Raw genomic sequence first — 21799 nt, 5'->3', positions numbered from 1 at the left:
AGACACTGCTCTGAGAGACACCCGTGTCACCACAGATGCTGCTCTGCTCGCCCAGGAACGTTTTTCTCTCCTGCTGGATGGGGTGAGGTTGTGAGCAAAACATTTAAATCTAAAGAGGGCAGGGGCAAACAAAGACAAGGGGATTTCAACCCTGGTTGCAAGAGGGTGGAAATTTGGGGTATGTATCAAGGTTAAGCCAATGTTGAGCTTATTTCTCCAGCTCTTGAAGAGGAGAGAAGGTGAATTTCTGTGAGGGTTCAGGGCTTTATTTCCCTGTCCCGTCTGACACAAATTTCTGACTGCTGGGGGTGTTTTGCCCTGCACACCCTGGGATATTCCCCAGTCTTTTTCCTTGGGTTTGATGCAATCTTTGCATTGCATCTGCAGCAACGCTGGCCCTGCTGTTGAGGACTGGGCGCTGCCCTGGTTGGAAAAGCTCTGCTCAGGTAAGGGGAAAATGGATTTGCTCCCCTGTTGTGAACACAGATTGTGAATCCCAGTCTTGCACACCGGGATTTGCTCCATTCTGCCCACCAGGCTCCTTTTTCTCCCATGCAGGAGAATGTATTCCTATAAAAAAAATAAAATATTGAAACCCAATCCCAGCACTTGGGGGATTCAGGACTTTGTGGGACTTTCATGGCTCACAAAATGAGATTTTGCAGGTATGAACTGGCTGTGCTTGAGGTGGCATCTCCAAATTACTGCCCTGGATGGACTGAGGGTATCTTTAGAAACAACCAGGAACCAAACACAGGCACCCAACCAGCGTGGATTTCCTCCAGGTACCACGAACCCTCGAGTTGTGGTGCAGGCTGCAAACGGTAGAAGAGATTGGTAACCACAATAAACCACTAAATTAAAAGAGATAATCCAAATAAACAAAGATACCAACCGGTTGTCAGGATGCTGCTGCGCTGTCCTCCTGAGAGTTAAATGTGACTGACCAGGAGAGAGCCACGCATGCCAGGAGGAGCTACCAGAAAGCCACCAGCACGTGGAAGAAAGGGGACAAAAAATGCCAAGGGCTTGTCACACACCCAGTGTGGCACTACTGAGCTGCAGGACCTTCTCTTATTTGGTTTTATTTCAAACCAATGCTTGTTTTGCAGCCTGATTGCCTTTTAAGGGGTCTTTTGTTGTGCAGATTTTGTGAAGCCCTGTCCCAGCTTTCCAAGTGGAGCCACTGGGAACTGCTTTTGTGCACGATGTTTTCTCAGCTGGGGAAAATCCAATTCTTTCCTCTTTTCTCTGTGCTGGCAGGTGTCATGTGGATGGGATGGGATGGGCTGGGATGGGATGGGGAGGAGGTTTGGGATGAGATGAGGAGATTTGGATGGAATGGGATGAGAAGATTTGGGATGGGATAGGATGGGATGAGGAGGTTTGGGATGGGATGAGGAGACTGGCATGGGATGGGATGGGATGAAGGCTGGATGATGCGAGATGGGATGGGATGAAATGGGACACAGTGGGATGAGATGGGGACAGATGGGAAGAAAGGGGATGGAAGATGATGGAATGTGACAGAATGGAAAGGGATGGGATGAAATAGGATGGGACAGGACAGGATGGGGTGAGATGGGATGGGATGGATGAGGAGGTTTGGGATGAGATGAGGAAGATGAGGACATTTGGATGGGATAAGGAGATTGGGATGGGATGGGAGGCAGGCCTTGCTAGAGCTCCTGGGAATTGTGTGTAACATACACAGAGAAAACATTTGCAAGCCTCTCATCCCTCTAAACACAGCTTGGCTGCATCCTGAGGAAAGGTAAAGAATTGGCTCCGAGGGCTCTGCAGCATTGATTAATGATGCTGTGGGAGCATCAAACCCAGCTGGTTTGGCTGTATTTCATATTTACTGCATCCCTCTTACTTCAGGTGTCTCCAGAAGAAAGGCAGCATCTGCCCAGCTGCGCAATCCCAGGATTTATATGGGGCCCTTGGCAGCATTGGAAATCTTCTCTCAGATTTGGGGCTCCCCAAGGCACCAGGACCTTCTCCATGGAGTAACAGGAGCAGGATTACACCCAGAGGGGAACTCAAACTCCTTTTTGATTCTGCCCATCCACACACAAATTTCAGCTGATTTTGGACCCACCAGGCAAATGTCTCCTCAATTTGCCAATCTAATGGTTCCAAGTACTGAGCGAGGCAAAAATCAGAGCTAATATTAAATAAATAAACAAATAAAACTTTGATGGCCTGGGTGTTTGACTGTTTCGTGGTTTCCTTAGGTAGGTCTTCCACATACTGGTGGCTTTTTTATTTTTCCAAATAGAAAAAGCAGGACAGGTGAAAAAAAAAAAAATAGGCAGGAAAATGACAACACAAAAGGATGGAACAAAGAGCTCCAAGTAGCACCAGAAATGTTTTTATCTAAACGAGAATAAGCCCTGAGCTCTAGGCTGGCAACTGAGCCTCTAACAGAGCTGGGAAAAAGAGAAGCAGGGGAGATGGAGAAGTGGAGGTACTTGGAACATGAACTGATGAAGTGCTCTGTAATTAAGCTATGAGTGCTGCCCTCTGAGGAGCCAGGAGGCTGAAGCCTGGGCTTTGCAGCCTGATTTGATGATGCAGAGAAGCCCCAGAAGCCGTGTCCTCCTCGAGGGCAGAATCAGAGCAAAATGTGTTTTAGTGGCGATGGATTGTGGCAAACGTTGGGAAACAACGCAGGGCTTGGGTTGTTTTCCCTTTAAGGTGGAAGTTGGGGCACTGCAGGAACCCCCTGCCCTGGGGAGGGGACAACTCAGTGGGACACAACAGAGCATCTCCTGCCCCTGGGCAGGCTGGTTGTATCCATGGAATATTTGCCTGTTCCCACATTCTCCTGGTTTGACTGAGCTCGTTCTGTGCTAATTCTACAGGAACTGATGTGCCAGGGGGACAATTCTGGGGCTTGAGACACAAATCTGACATCCCTGCCCAGCACTGGGTCTCTGTGGGGATGAGCTCCCCACAATGTGCATGTCCTGTGACAAGATAAGAAACCAGAGTTTTTTCTGGTTTGTTCCTTGCTGACATCACGACTTGCTCTTCCCCCATAGAAAAATATCCTTAATTGTGACTCAGTTAAATTTCTTTCCACTAGGCTTGGCTGGAAATCTTCCTTCAAATAAATTACTTTGGTTCTCCCAAGCTCTGGGGTCAGCATGGGAGTTCCCAGCGTGGTTCATCTCCACATGGGAAATAAAATCCACCCTCTGGGGCAAACCTGTCCCAGAGAGGCCAGAGGTGAGCAGCTCCATCCCCTGGAGGCCAGCTCAGGGCTGGAGCAGCATTTTAGGGACCTATCAGCTCTTGGGGTAAGGCTGCACTGCTGGGGGACACCCAAAATTGGGACACCCAAAAAAAAAAGGGGGCTGAGGAGGAGACAGCAACAGCTCTCCCTGCGGGATGCAGCTTTCCCTGAGGGATGGAGCACTCCCCGTGGGATGCAGAATTCCCTGTGGGATGCAGCATTCTCTGTGGGATGCAGCATTCCCTCTGGGATGCAGCATTCCCTGTGGGATGGAGAATTCCCTGTGGGATGGAGAATTCCCTGTGGGATGCAGCTCTCCCTGTGGGATGCAGCTCTCCCTGTGGGATGGAGATCTCTCTTTGGGATGGAAAATTCCCTGTGGGATGGAGCACTCCCTCTGGGATGCAGAATTCCCCGTGGGATGCAGCACTCCCTGTGGGATTGCAGAATTCCCTCTGGGATGCAGAATTCCCTGTGGAATGCAGCACTCCTTGTGGGATGGAGAATTCCCTGTGGGATGCAGCATTCCCTGTGGGATGCAGCACTCCCTGTGGGATGCAGCTCTCCCTGTGGGATGCAGCACTCCCTGTGGGATGCAGCTCTCCCTGTGGGATGCAGCACTCCCTGTGGGATGCAGCACTCCCTGTGAGATGTAGCTCTCCCTGTGGGATGGAGAATTCCCTGTGGGATGCAGAATTCCCCGTGGGATGCAGCTCTCCCTCTGGGATGCAGAATTCCCCATGGGATGCAGCTCTCCTGCAGGGCTCTGTGCAGAAAAACCTGCCCCAGGCTCCCCAGGACACGCCCCGAGTGTCAAAGCTCAGCTCCCAGTTCCCAGTTCCCAGTCAGGCAGACTGGCCCAAGCCCCCCGGTGTGTTTGGGGTCTCTCTCAGCGTTCCACCTTAAACACCTCCCGGTGCCTGCAGGGGGTTAGTGTGCATGCAGAGGGCAGCAGCTCGGCCATACCAAAGCAGGTGACAAGCTCTGATTCAGGGCCAGGGTTAGCCACTTACCAAGGACCCCCGCTTGTATTGACTATACCATGTGGAAGGCTGTTCTTTGGGCCAACGAGCCATTTTACTCTGTAAAATATGACAGGGGGTTAAAGGAAACAGCGAGCACCAGGATGCATCTTACCAGTTTACCGCGCTTGAATTCACTGAACCACGAGCCTGGGTTTTCCTTGGGCCAGGAAGTAATTCTAGCCTAGTTTGTGGACAGCAAGGAGGGAAGAGAGAAAGAAAAAAAAAAAATCAAAATTAAAAAGGTTACTTTCATTCCAGAGTCTGCATGTCTTATTGAAACTGTCCAGCTTGCTTTAAAATCTTTTTTTTTCAATCTTTATACATCTGTAATGAGAGCAGGAGGTGGCTCTGAAGCAGAGGAGATGGAGTGGTGCTGCTCTGGCACCAGCCTCCTCTGCTAAGGGCTGTCTCTGCCTCCTAGGAACTTGGGATGCAAATCCAGCAGTGGCAGGAAAATTAAAGGGAAAGACAGAGAGGGAAAAAGGAAGCGTGGATGGGAAAAGGCGCATTGATCTTCGTGTGGAGGGCAGTGCTGGTGCTGGAGAAGCCTGGTGCCTCTCTAATGCCAAATCCAGGTGCTGTGGGGCTGGGAAAGGCAAAGGATGTGATTAAGGAAAAGCCTCTGCCTGCCTGAGGTGCTGGACACACAGCACGGAGCTCCAGGGACCCAGAGTGCCCTGAACAGGGTGACCTGACCAAGGAATCAGCCAGCAGAGCATCCTTAAGGCAGCCCCAGCTCAGCAGCTGAGTCAGAGCACAAGGAAGAAGCGTGGCTGCTCCCTCAGCCTCCCACAACACCTTCATTTGTGCTGGAAACCTCTCCCAAAACAGCAGCCCAGCTGCAGGTGACTGGGGACTGTCCTTCCCCTTGCAGGACATCACCTGCAGAGCAAATCCCAGCGCTTGTGCTGGGGGAGGGATGAGTTGAGAGCAGCCACGGCTGAAACTCTGCTGTGGCTCATCACAAACCCACTCAGGATCCATAAGAAAAAAAACTGGGATCCATAAGAAAAAACTTCTTCCATCCAAAGGGATGCAAAGAGCCACCACCCAGGGCTGGAGTGGTGCATCCCTCTGGATGGGAGGAGTTTTTTCTTATGGATCCCAGCATGAAATTAGTATTTGAGGAGTGCTGCAGCTCCACAGAGCCCCTCAGTGAACCAGCACAGCAGGAGCTCAGGCCCCTGCAAGATCATGGCCAGACTCTGCTTTTTGAGCTGTCAGATTTTGAGGAAAAACACAGCTCACTGATGCAAAGGAAGAGGAAATCCATCTCCTCTTTAAACAGCCCCAGGAAAAACTCAGGGAGGATTTATGTGGCGTGTGCTTTGTGCTGTGCTGACACACATTTCTGGTGGATGAAATGCAGCAGGAGAACAGCTCGGCTTTGTCACAGCTGGAGCACAACTGTGACACTGGCACAGCTCCCCCAGGCTGAATTGTTGTGTTTCTGCTTGGCCAGGGCCACAGCTGGTCCCCAGGCAGCTCTGGAAAACAGAGTGCAGGGATACAGGACAAAAACGATGGGGATGGCTGAGCTAAGAGCATCATCACACGAATAAATGCATCAACCTCGTGCAGCGGTGCCAGGGAGAGCTCTGAGCCTGCCTGCAATCATTTAGGATCATTTACCCACAGGGAACAGCAGGAAAAATGACAGGAGGTAAACATTTATCTGCCCTGCCTGGAGACACAGGGAGGAGAAGGAAATCAGTGGTGCTTGGGCATGCAGGCAGTGGAGCAGGACTGTGGGAGGGAATGAGTTAAACAGAGCTCCCAGTTCCTGCACCAACACACAGCCCTGCCTTGGACAGCAAAGTCCAAAAAATTAAGGTTTTAGCATTTATTATGCCTGGGAAAACATGAGAGGTTTGTCCCAAATCACAGTTTAAATCTGATTTTCTCTTTGTCAACATATTCCGTATTATTTCAGAAGGTAATGTTGTGTAACAAAAGAACTTTCTGGATCTTTGATCCTTCCTTGCTGCTGTGCAATTGGCTGTCTATGAATATTCATATCCAGAAATCATCTATCACCAGGACAGAGGGGAAAGCAAAGGTGGTGAGCACTTACTCCTTCAGATTTCTTATCAGGGAAGATGCAGGTCTCTCCACCAGCTGTGAAATTACAGTAAACTTTGAAAGAGTCCCTGGAACACCCTTGGTTGGGATCAACCCAGTATTCACCTGGATGAGGGAAGAGAAGGGAAGAATGATCAGCTCAGAGGTCACTTCAGCAACCTCCTCACCTGGGATGTTTCACCTCTCATGGGTTATTATTTTTATGTAGTTTTTGAAAACTGGTCATGTTCTGGTGCCAGCTGAAGGTTTTTCATTCCATAGCCCCATTTTTAGAACAGAACATTTCAGCTGAAAGGGCCATCCAATGATATCCAGTCCAGCTCTACATATTCCTTCTCCACCAGCCACATCCCCCATGGACTCCCCAAATTCCTGCTCATCCAACCCTCACTTCTGTGTTCATCTGGAGACAGAATTCCCTCCATCCCCTCTATCCTGGGACACACCATCTGGGAAATCAGGGTGGCAGAGCTGCAGGTCCTTGCAGGTGCGTGCTGGGTTGTGCTGAGTGCCCAAGGGATGCTTCATCTGCTCAATTTCCAGTTTCAGGGAGTTCAGGGAGCCAAAAATCTCCTCCATGCCATCAGCATAGTCCATGTAGTTGTCAGCATTGCCATCATCCAGCAGCTGGCTGGCATCAATGTTCCTCCTGGTCCTCTTGGCAGCCTGGATGGGCAGGGGCTGGATGACTTCTCCAGGAGGACCCTAATTTTGGGGGGGAAAAAAAAAAAAAAAGACACAACTTCTCATTCCATTGGAAAAGGACACAAAAGATGGACAAAGCAGCAACATCCCAAAATACACACTGGACATGGAAAACAGCCGTGGATGATGCTGATCAAACCCTCTGGCTTCAACATTTTCCACCTTCCCTTGTCCTCTTCCCATTAATAAATTCCCTCTTCCCATCCTTTCTCCCCCAGTGTCTCCAAGATATTCCAGCCCATTGCTACGATTAGCAAGGAATTTTTGCCCAGAGAATTTTCTGCTTCCCAAATTCCAGCACCCACGAAGTCTGAACCTCGTTTCATGCTTCACCTTATGGGTTCTACTTACAGGAGGCCCTGGGGGCCCGGGAAGACCTGATTCACCCTTTGGACCTGTGGGACCCTGGATGGAAAAACAAGGGAAAATCAGGAGTCACTCAGGGGAATTCACCTGGTTACTTTTATCACATCCCAAACATTATTTTAATTAATGAAAGTTCATTTTTGTCCCTTCAGGCACGCAAGAGGAGTCTCCCTGTACCCCCATCCCAAGAAAATGATATTTTTGGTTATTTTTGGTGTTCAGGTGAAAGAAAAGATCAAACACCTGGAGTTACAGTCAGATTTTTCTTATACTTTCTTATGCATAAAATGTTTAACTCTCCCAATCAATCCAACAGTTCTGCAAGTCAAATAAAATCTTCAAATTAATAAAACATCGAATTCTGGATGGCTAAAACACACTAAGAAGTTGCCCAAAAGAGGAATTTTTAGCTGCCTGCACAGCAGGTCTGCACCACGAAGCTCCAGAGTCTCATTTCTCACTGAGTTCTTCACTTTCCAGCTCCCCACCTCCCTATTTTCACGGGCTATTTTTAATCCCCTCCACTCTCCAGCAGCAGCTTTTCTCCTCAGGACTCAGCACTGGATTGCTCCTTGTGATCTCTGCTGCTCTGCTCTTCAGGGAAGTGCAGTGGTGGCACAGAAACCTTTCTCAATTATCACTCCTGGGCTTAGGCTGCCTGGAAAGGCAGAGTTTGCTAAGTCCTCTCTGCTAATTGCATTAATTTTGTTGATGAGGGGACTCCCAGCGTGTCCTACATTCAATAAAAACCCCTCAGCCTCCTCCTTCAGTGCCCATACTCACTGATGAGCCTTTAGCACCTTTGGGACCAGGTGGACCCTGTGGAGAGACAAATACAGAAAGGAGTCAGCTCATTTCCAAGCAGAGAGTTCAAAAAGGGAATTTTTAAAAATCTACTCCCCTTTCTATTTCCATTTCCCACCTCCACTTCAGCTTTTATTTGCCAACAGACAAAAAGCTTTTGTGGCAGAGCTCCACACTCCTGCCCAGTGGGGACTGGGGAAACTGCTGGGTGATTCCTGGAACGTGGGGCTGAACCCAGCCCCGTGCTCAGGACACCCAGCTGGGCACCCCAGAGTGATAAAAAGTGATAAAAATCAGCAAAAAAGGGCAAGAAATCCCCATGGGATTGTGGATATTCCAAAAGAAAGGGGAAGGGAAACAAGGTGGGACAATTTCCTGATTTCCCACATCACTTCCAGCACTCCTAAAACTCATCCAAGGGTTTTTAAAAAAAACCCAAAAAACCCATTCTACAGCCAGGGCTGTGCTGGGCATTCCTGGGAGCACCAAAGTGGCTCCTGAGGGCCTGTGCAGCTCCCAGGAAATTCCAAGGTTTTTGGTTGTCACCTACCGGTAATCCTGGGGGCCCTGGAGGTCCGATGGGTCCAGAGGGACCTGTGATACCCTAAAAGATAACAGAAAATAACACTGATCTGCAATTCTGGCCTGAAATTACACACCCAACCCCTGCTCACAGGTGAGCACCCAGTTTTGGGGGGATTCCAGTCCAGTCTGGAGCTTTACCTGGTTTTTAGAGCATGGACAAGGTATCTCCTATCTCATTTAGGCTCACACTTTTAAAAATCAGCCCTTCAGATGAATATTTAATGGCACCATCCCTCCAAGTCTATTCAGCTCTTTCATAGGACCCTTGAGAATTTGCTTCCCACTAAAATGGGTCATTTTGGAGCAGATCCATGTTTCACACATAGAATAAACCACATTAATACAGAAAATATCCTTCAAAAATTGCCAAGGAGCTCCTGCCAGCGTTGCCCATCTCTGCTATGCTGCTCCTCCTCGAGGGTGCAATGCTCCAAAGCACATTCCAGGAAGGTTTTAGGGAATATTTACCTGCTCTCCTTTGGGTCCTGCTGAGCCCTGGGGGCCTGGGAGACCTCTGTCACCCTTTTCTCCCTGCTCTCCTGGAGGTCCAATAAGACCAATTAAACCTGGGTGACCCTGGGGGAAAACAGCAGATGTTAATTAGGATTTCTGACTGGAGAGAGAGCAAAGACATTTCTAGATCCAGCCACAAATATCTGAGTGTGGTGAGAGGAGTTTGTAACAATCTCTGAGAGGTGGAAGTGGCAGAGTGGACAAAAATAGGAGATTTTTACAGCAGAAAATGCTACAAATATAGAAAGAACCTCTGCACTGGAGCAGCTGCTCATTCCCTGGGGTTATATAAATATATATATATATATATGTGATAGAAAAGTTTATAGGGTGGAGAATCACCCCAAAAATGGGCCAGGGCTCTGCACCTCCACAGCTCAGCTCCTTGGGGCACACTCAGAGTGCTCCAGCTCTCCTCTAAAGCTGTCCCTGGGGCTGGTGGCACTCCCCAGCCTTGTCCTGCCAGCTGCAGGACCTCTCTGCAGTGCCATTTGTCCCCCAAACCCCACCTGGGATCATGCAATGGGATCTCGTGTGGATTCTCACCTTCTCCCCTTTAGGACCAGAGTCTCCTTTCAGACCAGGCAAACCCGGAGGGCCCTTTGGGACACAGGGAAAACAAAACAAAATGAATTAGTGTCATACTCATTAATCTCATTCAAAAACTCCTGGAATTGGATGCTCTGGACATACCATTGGGCCTGGAGGACCATCTGGGCCAGGGGATCCTGGGAGACCTTGTTCACCCTGTAAAAAAAGTGCAATTCCCTCATTCCCAGTGACAGCAGTGCTCCCAGCTGGGAATATTCTGATTATTCACCTGTGCCAGGGAAGGTTTGTCCTGGCTTTTCACAGATGGCAAAAGCAAAAGGATTTATATTCCCTTCCATGCTCAAATCTCTGCTGGAAAAGGGATTTTGTGGGTCAAGGAAAATCACTCCTGGACAGTGGCTGAAGACCCAAGCCTCAAATGAAACATTCCCATGAAATGTGTTTTATCTGCTGTCAGGCATTCCAGCATGGACAGAACACTGGGAAAAGGCATCTTCCAGCCAGGTGGGGTACAGGAACAAACCTGAGCTTTCTCAGGCTGGGAATACTCACAACTGGACCAGGAATCCCACGAAGGCCATCGGGGCCAGGCTTCCCTGGAGCACCTTGGGGACCAATGGGCCCAGTCTTCCCAGGAGGTCCTTCCAAACCAGCTTCTCCCTGGATGAAGAGGCAGGATGTTGAATTTGTGTTGGGGTGTTAGATAATTTTGTGAGAGGGTGCCAGGATGGCATGGAGTGGATGCAGATCCATGCAAAGCACATGAAACTTTCTGCTCCTTGATTTTCCTGCTGCTTCCTCCACTCTCCAAACTCCAAACTTCTTCAGTTTCCAGCCTTGCCTGAATTCCACCCTTTGGCTCTGAGCTCTCCTGGGTTCAGGGACACTCATCCATCCACCCATCCTCCCTCCCACGTGCTGCCACAACGGGATCTGTAATTTCCAATCCCATCTCCATTTCCCCAGCACTCCCACCCAAACAATCCCAGCCCATTAATGCCCTGTTTGCCCTGGGAAAGGACATGGGCTCTGCACACCCCATTATTTACAGCACATTAAATTGCCAAATATAGCACTTGGATGTTTCAAACGAGGGAAAACATTCCCCTGACCTTACCAAGCCCTAATTATCTCCACAGAGCTTGTTAAGGGCTGAAACACAAACTCAGTCTGAGGCCAGTGGCCCAAAATTCAGGCTAATTTGCTGCAACATGCAGCAAAATCAACTCCCTGCTTGGCAGGAGATTCTCTTGGAATATCAAGGATATAGCACAAGTGAAATTCCATTCAGCTCTTACCTTGGCTCCTTTCTCTCCTTGCCTTCCTTCAGGACCAGCTGGACCAGGAGGGCCCTAAAGAAAGCCCAAAATAGATGGAAAACACAATTAGATCCTGCTGATCTGCACCGGTCCCTTGGAATTTGGCAAAGCAACACTCCAGCCCCAGGGAAGGAGACAAAATGGAGACAAATATCCCTGAAAAGCTTTTTAAATTAGCTCCTTGCTAAATGAATCCAGCAAGGCAGGAAGAGCAGGAGTACCTCATCCTTAGATTTTCTTTAGACTGTTAACATCTTTAAAAAAAAAATCCATGGGATTTGCCTGGCAGCTTCCCATCAATTTCCAACGGTTGTGGATGGTGCATCATTTTATTTTTTAGAATTATCACGTATTTTACACAGTATTTACACAGCATTTTATTGTAGGCTTAGTAACACCATGAGTTTTAAAAAGTGAATGTAAGTGCTTTTGGGAAAATCTTCCTAAAAAAAGGCAACTCACCCGTTTTCCAGGGGGTCCAGAGGGGCCTGGCTCTCCCGTGGGCCCAGGGGAACCCTGCAGGGAGAGAGGGGAGGGAACAAGACATGAGTGCCCCCATGGATGGATGGATGGATGGATGGATGGATGGATGGATGGATGATGGATGGATGGATGATGGATGGATGGATGATGGATGGATGGATGGATGGATGGATGGATGGATGGATGGATGGATGGATGGATGGATGATGGATGGATGATGGGTGGATGGATGGATGGATGGATGGATGAGGGATGGATGGATGATGGATGGATGGATGGATGATGGATGGAGGGATGGATGGATGGATGGATGGATGGATGGATGGATGGATGGATAAGGGATGGATGGATGGATGGATGATGGATGGATGGATGGATGATGGATGGAGGGATGGATGGATGGATGGATGATGGATGGATGGATGGATGATGGATGGAGGGATGGATCCATGGATGAATCCATGGAGGGATGCAGGGATCCATGGATGGATGACACAGGAGGGAATGAGATCCTCAATGGGCAATTCCCACTGGGAAATTCTGGTGGGAATGAGCAGCTCACTGTCCCTGGAGCTGACACAGAGCCATGGGCACTCTGGTGAACAGCTCTCATCTCTCCAGGTACTCACAGTCTGTCCAGGTTCACCGTCATCACCTTTGTCACCAGGGGGACCGTCTTGACCCTAAAAAGGAGGGAAAAAGGAACAAGGAGGTGTTTTTAAGGTGTGCTAAGCAGAGGAAATGCCAGGGGAGCTGCTGGGAGTGAGCAGCACCAGTTGAGTTTCACCCCCCAGGAGGGGGAAGCTCTGTGAGACCAACACTTACAGCTGGGCCAGGCTCTCCAGGAGGACCAGGGTCACCAGGGAAACCAACTGGACCCTGCAAAGAGAGAAGAATATTCCCAAGTCAGGGATGTGGCACCTGGAGAGCACCAGTGACAACATGGGGAGCCACCCTATGGAGTAAAATCCCAATTTCTACAAGCACAACCCATCTTTGCAGCTGCAGAGTTTGCACCCTGCCCCAGCCAGTCCAGATCTGCATCCTGACTACCAGAGCTCCAAAGGCAACACTGGGACTTCCATCCCAGTTTTTCAGAAATCCTTCGGCAGGGCGACAGCAGAATCCTCCCAGCTTTGGGAATGTGCAGATTGGAAAGTTTTGCTTTTGCAAATGTGTGACATTTTGCACAGGAGGAGCCTCTCAGGGCATTTAATGACTGAAACACTTCACCGTTCTTCCCCGTGCAATGTCTGTCGGGTGCTTCACATGATTCCAGGAGCAGCCTGCAACCCATCACAGATATCCCAAATCCCATCTGTTAGCAGGGATGACTAAACTCCCCTGCCTCCTCTGCTTCTTTGTGCCATCTTGCCTTATCTCATCGCGAATTTCAGGCATCAGAGGAGCCTGCAAGATAAACCCTGTACCATTGTCCCCTGGTAAAATCAGCAGAGCTCCCCTGGCTCCACCAGAGCTGTAGAAATCAGCAGCAGCAGGGAGCTGGGTGTGCAGGTACAGCTCCCAAATCCAATAGATCTCCTTGATCCTATTTTGGAAGCTCTGCTCTGGTGCAGAAGACCTTGGAAAGCCATAAACACAAAGTGACCCTACTGCAGCTCCTCTCCATGGGGTGAGATTCCTGCTAGCACTGATAATTCCAGTATTTCTGGGAAATATGGTACAGCGGGGTCTTTCCCTCATCAGCACCCTAAAGAAGGGGTCTGAGTTCATGGATCACCAGAGGAACAATTCCATGGTTAGGAAATGAGTTTAAATTTCCACAGATGTCTCTGGGAACATCTTTTCATGCAGAAGTCCCTGCTGGCAAGGCAAGGAAAGACTGAGGGGGTACTTACAGGGCTGCCTTTGGGGCCATCATCACCTGGTGGGCCTTTGGGGCCAGGTGGACCAGCAGCACCAGAGGGACCTGCTTCCCCCTTTTCACCTCTTTCACCTTTAGGGCCCTGTAAAAGCAAAAAAAAACTTTTACTATCAAGGAAAAAAAAAAAAAACCAAACCATACTGATCTCTAATCATGCTTTAATCAATTCTGAGCAAGAAGCTCTATTTGTGTCTCCAAACACAAGGACATGATTTAACAGTCCCTTCCCACAAGGACTGAGTGGTGTTCATGGTGGTGTTGAGTCGTGGGCAGCCCAGCTTTGGTGACTAAACGTGATCCTATAAATACCCAGCAACGTGGCAATGTGTCATCAATACCCAAATCCAGGACAGGGCTGGTTCAGTCCCTGCTGCTGTCCCATCCACACCTCTCCAGCACATCCATGTGTGGATTTTCCCAGGGGGCACTTACCGGCAGGCCAACTTCCCCAGGGAGACCAGGCTCGCCAGATTCCCCAGGTTCACCCTGCACGTGGAAAAAGAGGATGGAAATATTCACATTTCTGCAGGGGGATGAGTTTTCTGCTGGCACAGCAAAGCCACTGCACGAGTGCTGCAGCAAACTCCTGCTTTACCTTCTCTCCTACTGCACCAGGGTTTCCTATTCCTCCAGGAGGACCCTGTGGACCATCTGCTCCTGGTGGCCCAGATGGACCTCTGGGTCCTGGTGGGCCTGGTGGGCCCTGAGAGGAAAGGAGGACAAATTTCAGATGGGTTTCTCAGAGCAATATCAGTGAGGAAATAAGAAATAGGACGCCCCTTACCATCTGCCCAACGTCACCCGTTTCTCCCTTCTCCCCAGGCGGTCCAGGCAGGCCCTGTGGAGGAGCAGAGGATGAATTTTAGCTGTGAGCATCTCAGGTGAGCCCCAGCTCTCATCCCTGCTTGCTGTAAATTACCTGCAAGCCCACAGGGCCAGGGGGGCCGGGGAAACCTCGGGGTCCTTCATCACCTTTCTGACCAAAGAGGCCTTGCTGTCCTCGGGGCCCGGGCTCTCCATCAGCTCCCTACAAGGACAGACATGGAGTCACACAAACCCCATCCCACCACCCCCTGCTCGTGTTGGGCAGCAGCAGTGCCAGGCAGGAATCACCTCAGTGCTTCCCAGGAGGCTTTTTGGGGAAAAAAAAAGGGATTTCTGTTAATAGGGAGCAATACTCACAGCTGGGCCAGGCTGACCAATTGGGCCTTGGGGACCAGTGGGGCCTGGGGGACCCTGCCACAAAAAAGGAAATGTCTGTTAGGAGCAGAGTGACAAATTCACCTGGAAAAGGTGAATTCCTTCAATACAATCTTCATTAGAACTGCATTAATTCCCAACAGAGAGCTGGAGAACAGGGTCAGGCCTCCCTGGGCACCTCTCAACCCTGCTGCCAATGGAGAGCAGACACATCCAAATACATTTTTGCTGCAGCAAAGCAAGGTCAACACTCAGCCCTAACTGCTGGGTAATTCATGTTCCTCAGGCTCTGGGCAGCACAAAAAGGGTGTGGAACTGGAATTACCACAGAATTACAGGATGGTTTGGGTTGGAAGGGACCTTTAAAAATCTTCAGGTCCACCCCTCTGTCATGAGCAGAGACATCTTCAACTAAATCAGAAAGAGAACTTCAGCCAAAGAGCCAACTTTGATGGCAACACTGCTCGTGTTTCACAGATATTTGCATGCTAAGTGGGTGATGTGGAAATATCTCAGTGTTCCTGGGAGCTGGAGGCTCCCACTTGAGGCTCTCACTCTTTTTTTTACATCATGTGGGTATTTGATGAAGCAGAGACGATGAATCAACATTAGAAAACTATATAAATTTAATTTCTATTTCCAGCAAGTCACACAACGAAGCAGACTCAAGAGAAACAGCTACAGCAGAGTCCCCTCCACTCACCTGCTCCCCCTTGTCACCTTTGCTGCCCTTCTGTCCAGGCTCCCCGATCTCACCCTGCCAGGAACCAAGGGACAACATGAATCCATCACCACTTCCACACCTCAGCATCCCAGCAGCAGCTCTCTGTGTCTGCATCCCCATCCCAAATCCCACAGGTGAGTGGGCTGAATAATTCCAGAGATTTGGCCACTCCAGGTGCAACCAAACCCTTTCCCACCCTACAATTCCTCAGCTGCCACTCCATGCATGAAGCTGCACCTTGCAGACCCTTTGAGCAGCCACAAGGGATTTGTCCCAGCTGATGTTTCCTGGGAATCCTCCACTCCAGAGGGGCTTAATGAGAGAGGGAATTAATTTGGAGAAGCTGGACATCTGTGGGCAGGCACCTGCTACAGGTTTAGGGGGAGGCAAACTGGATTTCAGGGAATTTTGTGGCTGGGAGAGCACACGGAGCCCCATCTGCTGCTGCTCATCCCACGGGACTGTGAGTTCCACAGAAATCCTCCAGCAGCACATCCCACCCAACTGTGGGATGCACCACGGTGCAAAGGGTGCCCAGTTCCTTGCCAGGGTGACCCCACGCAGCAGGAGCTGTCCCCACCTTGTCTCCATCCTCTCCAGGAGGTCCCACAGGACCTGCTGGACCTGGCAGTCCCACGGGGCCCTGGATGCCATCCCGGCCAGCCGGTCCCTGGGGACCTTTCTCCCCCTGGAAGCAGAAAAACAGGCAGGTCACACCCAGAGCTCTCCAACCGAGCCCATCAAGGTTTTATTCGGCTGCTAATGACTCCTGGCTGGATGGGCAGGAACAGCAGAGCCGCTTCCAGCTGATATTTCATCTGTGCTCCTTGTCTGAAATGAAACAAAACTTCTGTCTTGAGGGATAATGAAAAGAACAAGCAAATGTAAGCAGTGAATACCCAGATCACAGCTGCAATTTCACTGCTACAGCAACATAATCTGATTTAATCTGAACCCTCTGCCATCTCTGCCTGGATGACAAACAAGACCCCGAGTAATTTTTACTCCCACGAGCCAGTTTTTGCTGATTCTGGTCCTGGCTGCCCCAGCACTCTCTGCTGCTCCCTCCCTGGCTGACCCCCAACTAAGGGGGGTTCTCAGGAGGCCCATCCTGAGATTCTGGACAAATAAAACCACCTGAAGAGAATAAAACAATCTCTGTGTCAACATCTACTTGTACTCCTTTGAGCAGGAGTTTTCAATCAAATTTGTTTGTTTATAGGAACTAAAGAGTGAATATTTTCCAGTTTCCTGTTCCATGATTGAATTGCATCTGAATCCTGGGTGCTCCCCTCTAAATAAATTAGATGCCACATAAACTGCCAATCCATCCCTGCCCTGACTGACACTTGGTGTAGGTACTCAGCAGGACAGATGTTCCTAAAACTAATTCACAGGAAATTCTCACCTGTGGATCAGCTGCTGGAGCTTCTAACAAACCAACAAGCGTGGCTGAGAAACACTTCTGATCTCAATCAACCACCACCAGAGCAGCCTGCCATCACCAAAGCCACCTCTGGCTCCTCCTGCTGATGGAGCTGGCTCAGTTCTCTGCCCACAGGCCTGGCCTTTGGCTGTTTGTCACCAGCAGGTGACACAGGTTGTGTCACCTTTTCAGCCCCCAGGCCTTCTCATTGCCTGAGGAAATGTCTGTCCCCGGGGTCACAGCCTGACAGGGGTGTCCCTTGAGCAGCTGACATTCAGTGGTTTGATGTGCTCAAGATGAGAAAATTCCCTTCTAATTGAATTCCTTTCCAATTGAATCCTTTATTTTTTTTTTACAATTTAAATCTCCACAAGGACTGGTTCCACACTCATCTCCCTACTGCACACATCTCAAGTGTTCATCTCCATCCTGGTACTTACTGGAGCTCCTTTTTCACCTGCGGGTCCTGGAGGTCCCTGAGGGCCAGGTCTCCCTGGCAATCCTATAGGGCCAGCTGATCCTGCAGGGCCACGCTCCCCAGGAGAGCCCTGTTGGAAGGAGGAGGAGGAGAAAAGGAGATTTAACTGCAGCATCAAGCTTCACCCATGCCCAGACAGAGAGAAATCCAATCTCTCCATCCATGTTTGTGCACGTTTGATGGGATAACTGCCACGTGAACAGTTGGTACCACCAACCTAAGGGGCCCTGCAGATTGTTTTTTTTTAAATTAAAATCCCTGGAAGGGCTGGATTTGAATTAAAATCCCTGGAAGGGATGGATTTGAATTAAAATCCCTGGAAGGGCTGGATTCTCCTCTGGATGGTGCAGAGAGCTCAGTTCCTGGGGACACATAAACAGCCTGGACCAAGAGCATGAGCCACTTCACAGCCAGCAGAGAGGGTTGGATGATGAATGTTTCCTTCCAGGAGGGCGGCCCTGAGCAGGGATCTCAAGTGGAGACAACTTCCAGAGGGAAAGCAGGTGGATTAGAAGCAAAAATCCTGCATGTCCTGAACTCCTGCAGTTCCCTCAGCCTGTCACGTACGCCCACAGCTGACCCCACAAAATGACTGAGCTGCTCCACGCAGGGCTTGTAAAAGAAAGGAACATGCAGGGGAGTCAGGAAAATCGGGATAAAGCCTGGAGCTGTGACTAACCCTGGCCTGGCCCTGCCAAGCGTGGAAATGGTGCTGCCTGCAAGGGCAGGGATACTCACGGCTGGGCCTGGAGGGCCTGGGGGACCTTCGTTGCCTTTCAGCCCTGGAGATCCCTGGAGGAAGGAAAACCAAGTCAGCCTGGGGAGGTGGACAACTGGAGCAGCTGGGAATTGTCCAGCTGCAGGGAGCCAGCAGCCTGTACTCACAATGGGGCCGGGGAGGCCTCGCTCTCCAGGGAACCCTCTCAATCCAGGGGGACCATCCTTCCCTGGGAGGCCAGCAGGACCAGGATCCCCCTGCCAGGACAGGGAGAAATGCACATTCCGTGGAGACCCAGCTCATCTCCTCAGCCTCCAGAGCTGGGATGAGGCAGGAGCTTCATTTCTGAATCTCTATCTCCAGGGAGGGACAGGCAGCAAGGAGAGGAATTCCAGTCCCTACCTTGGTTCCTTCTTTTCCAGTGAGGCCAGGAAGGCCTTGTTCACCTGGGGGACCTGGAGGGCCGGGATGGCCCCGCTCGCCCATGGGTCCAGTCTCACCAGTTGGACCCTGGAAAAAACCAGTGAGAGAAAACAGGGCAGAACAAGTGAGGAAGGGAAAAGTGCAGGCTATCAGCTTAGTGCTTTGGGCTGCAATGGGATGGAAGAGGTGCCTTTCAGTGCCACCAGCAATCCCTGGATATATTCCCCCTCTGGAAGTGGCCAACATCACCCTGGGCAGGCTGGAGGCACTGGGAACCTCAGGAGTGAGCCCAAATTTCACCCAAATGCGATGTTACCACCACAACTATTATGCTTAGCTTTTCCTTTCTAATTGAAAACTTCCTAAGCACTCTCCAAGCCTGCTGATTCCTGCTCGGATGGGGCATAAATAATGTATGAGGCTCCTACTCCCTGGCAATTAGCAGTTGCCTCGGTGCCCTCCGAGGGCACTCAGGGTGACAAGTGTCACAGAGGGCTCCCCAGGGGCTCGTTTTTAGGAGGACAAAAGCCACATGCACAAAGGCACGGTGTCCCTGCCCGCTGGTGGCTTTGGGGACAGGGCTGTAACTCATGTCCTGCTGCAGAGGGGCCACTTAGAGCACGCAGAGCTCACTCAGCAGCCACACATCACAGCAACTGCGCCCAGCAGAGCCCCACCAGATTGTCATCGAGCCTAATTCACACTTGAGAAGATAGATACAGCCGTCAGGGACTTGCCCCTAATCAGGGAATTTACAAATCAGGGACTTTATGGTGTCATTAAAGAGGACAAATTAATTGCTTTCTAATTAAAGAGCTGTTCCCCAGCAGTTCAGGGAAGAAGACTCGACCCAAAGCCAGCCCAGCTCAGTGGAGGCTCACTGAAAGTTGTGCTGGCGCTTGTTCCCACAGAGCTCGAGGTGACTGAAAGCAAAGCAGCCCAGCTCTGACAGAACCTGGCAGCACTGCAGATGAAAGAGGGATGATTTTCCTCACAGTGACAGCGAAGAGCACTCCGGCATCACGTTTCCCTGCCCTGACCACCAGCAGCTGCACAGCCCTTGGAGATCTCACTGAACTCCCTGTCTGCTTCAGGTCTTGGAGCTGGGTTGTGTTTTTCAGAGGATTTGTGTTTTTCAGCTGGGTTGTCTTTTTCAGCTGGTTTCTCACACCAGGGTGGTTGTGCTGAGCTCACAGGAACCACCTCACTGACATTGGTCTAAACCCCATCCCAACCCCTCAGCAAGGTGAGCTGGGGCTACAGGGGGGGGATTTTGCACCTGCCTCAGGAATTTCAAAGCCACCTGAAAAGGCTTTGCTTTCCCTGGACAAGGAGCTGCACAAGAAGCTCCAGTTGAACCAGTGGAAACCAGTTGCAGGGTGAGATTTGCTTCTTACCTGAGGCCCTACGACACCAGGGGGGCCTGGGGGGCCAGTCTTGCCTTGGAAACCCTGTTAGAGAAAGGGAAAAGACAAAAAGGTGACACTTCTGCCAAGGATTCCTCCTGTGAGGGTCACACTGCCACCAGCTCTTCCTCCCCCAGTGAAACCCCTGACCAGGGTGGGCACCCGAAGGAAAAGGAAATAAGAAATCAAACAGAAAGTGGAAAAAAAATGTCTTTGTGCATTTATAAAGGGTGAAACAGAGGAAGAAGAAGGGATTCTCAAAGCTCAGCCCTGCTGCTTGGATGGAGTTGTTGTGGTTTGGCCGTGTATATGTATATCTATAAAAATCTGTTACCATGGAGGAAATGGCAATTAAAAATGCCATTAATGGCTATTAAATGGCTATTAAAATCAGTGTGAATGTCTTCATGCTGAGCAACTCTTAAAAGCTATTTCCTTTCTCCTGCTCCTCATTCTGGTGCTGGTTTAGGCTCAGTTCTGTCTCAGCTCAGGGGGTTGAGTGAAGCTTTATCTCCTCCATCAACATTTGCTGAAAGGAGCCACAGCCGTGTTTGTCTCTAAAGGCTGATGAGCAGGGAAGTCTCCATGACAGCTCCTTCCATTGGCACTTTGAAGAGTGACAAGGAGGAACTCTCACCACTGCAATTGTTTGGCTCTCCCAGGCTACTCCTTAAAAAGCACATTAATTATGGTTGTTACTCCAGCCTGCTGACAAGCTTGAGGAATGGCATTTAGGGCACACGGGCGATTTTCTCATTGCCACAAAAGAAGATCAGATAAATCCCATGCCAACGCTAGCCTGTCATGCTTAAATAACTCCTCCATGCTATTCTGGCTGCCTGAAGATCAGAAAATATCCTGTCACTGATGGGGAAATGGCAAAATATCCTTGGGAAACGAAGGTACAATTTAAACTCTTATCACAGACAAATATTTAGACCATTTCTGTGCAGGACTTTCCTTATTAAGCTGAAGAAAGGGGTTTCCTTTTGTACTCTTTGAGCTTTGGGCACAGAGGCTTTAGAATCTGTCACAGTTTTTTTTTAGAGCAAATCTTTGCAAATCTAATGTGGCCAAATATCTCAGCATGCCTGTTTGCTGCTGAATGGGAACTTAAATAAAGGGAAGTGTTTGACACAGAGATTTCAATCTTGCACGAAGATACACTGCACTGACCAGGCTACTGATGTAGAAAGAGCGTTTAATTCATTTTTATGCTGCTCTCCTTGCATTTTGGCACTGTGAGGGGAAAAGGGGACTGAAAAGGGGACTTCTGCTGCCTGGGTCTGCAGGGGAAAGTGATCTGTGCAAGGCTGATAGCACAGGTTAACAGGGATTCTCTTTCCTGGGTGAGGCAAATTGAGGAAAGCAATTAGGGAGAGCTTTCAGACCCCAAAATAATTAAAAGACCATTCTCCATTCATTCCTGCAGACTTGGAGGTTGATGCTTTTGATTCCAGTCTCAGAAGCTGATGACAGCAGGTGCTGTCAAAGCTGGAGGTGTCCTTGGATGTCATGGAAAACTCAAGGAACACTCAATGTCAGTCAGGCTCTGGCAGGTGAAAACTCTTCACCTTTAAGTTAATCCTGACATGAAGATTTGGCTCAAAAATCCCTCAAAACCCCTTGTTTTAAAATCAGTCCTATGGTATGTAAATAAATATCTGGTGCTGGGCAGAGCAGTGTTTGCACTGCCTCGCTTAGCAAATGCCAGGCAAGTTAATTAAATTGTGTGATAAGCTGAGGGGAAAAAATGCATAATGTGCAAAACCTTTTTAATGCTCATTTGCTGGGGAAGGCAGTGGGGAGAAATGGGCTGCTCCCTCAGAGCACACCCAGCAGCTGAGACAGATCCTCAGGG

General features: G+C 49.8%; 1 protein-coding gene across 3 annotated transcripts in view; it reads right to left on the bottom strand.

The window, feature by feature from the left end:
* Positions 1 to 21799, bottom strand: part of COL5A1 (collagen type V alpha 1 chain) — a 128266-nt gene that overhangs the window by 5483 nt on the left and 100984 nt on the right. For 2 of the 3 annotated variants that reach the window (XM_041719683.2, XM_072936534.1), the window contains exons 38-64: positions 19930 to 19983; positions 18512 to 18619; positions 18277 to 18366; positions 18130 to 18183; positions 17354 to 17461; positions 16068 to 16175; positions 15467 to 15520; positions 14746 to 14799; positions 14483 to 14590; positions 14348 to 14401; positions 14159 to 14266; positions 13996 to 14049; positions 13538 to 13645; positions 12504 to 12557; positions 12308 to 12361; positions 11658 to 11711; positions 11175 to 11228; positions 10429 to 10536; positions 10018 to 10071; positions 9871 to 9924; positions 9280 to 9387; positions 8777 to 8830; positions 8206 to 8241; positions 7408 to 7461; positions 6798 to 7056; positions 6344 to 6456; positions 4382 to 4450 (exon numbers count right to left, since the gene is read on the bottom strand). In XM_041719683.2, the coding sequence (XP_041575617.2) occupies positions 4382 to 4450; positions 6344 to 6456; positions 6798 to 7056; positions 7408 to 7461; positions 8206 to 8241; positions 8777 to 8830; positions 9280 to 9387; positions 9871 to 9924; positions 10018 to 10071; positions 10429 to 10536; positions 11175 to 11228; positions 11658 to 11711; positions 12308 to 12361; positions 12504 to 12557; positions 13538 to 13645; positions 13996 to 14049; positions 14159 to 14266; positions 14348 to 14401; positions 14483 to 14590; positions 14746 to 14799; positions 15467 to 15520; positions 16068 to 16175; positions 17354 to 17461; positions 18130 to 18183; positions 18277 to 18366; positions 18512 to 18619; positions 19930 to 19983 (2187 nt within the window). Of the gene's footprint in view, positions 1 to 4257; positions 4327 to 4381; positions 4451 to 6343; positions 6457 to 6797; positions 7057 to 7407; positions 7462 to 8205; positions 8242 to 8776; positions 8831 to 9279; positions 9388 to 9870; positions 9925 to 10017; positions 10072 to 10428; positions 10537 to 11174; positions 11229 to 11657; positions 11712 to 12307; positions 12362 to 12503; positions 12558 to 13537; positions 13646 to 13995; positions 14050 to 14158; positions 14267 to 14347; positions 14402 to 14482; positions 14591 to 14745; positions 14800 to 15466; positions 15521 to 16067; positions 16176 to 17353; positions 17462 to 18129; positions 18184 to 18276; positions 18367 to 18511; positions 18620 to 19929; positions 19984 to 21799 lie in introns of all 3 variants that reach the window. The other variant, XM_041719684.2, reaches the window with a different exon arrangement.

This window comes from Taeniopygia guttata, chromosome 17 (assembly GCF_048771995.1).
Source record: "Taeniopygia guttata chromosome 17, bTaeGut7.mat, whole genome shotgun sequence".
NCBI classification, from domain to species: domain Eukaryota; kingdom Metazoa; phylum Chordata; class Aves; order Passeriformes; family Estrildidae; genus Taeniopygia; species Taeniopygia guttata.
Note: the sequence above shows the minus strand (reverse complement) of the source record. Positions and strands in the feature narration are given on the sequence as shown.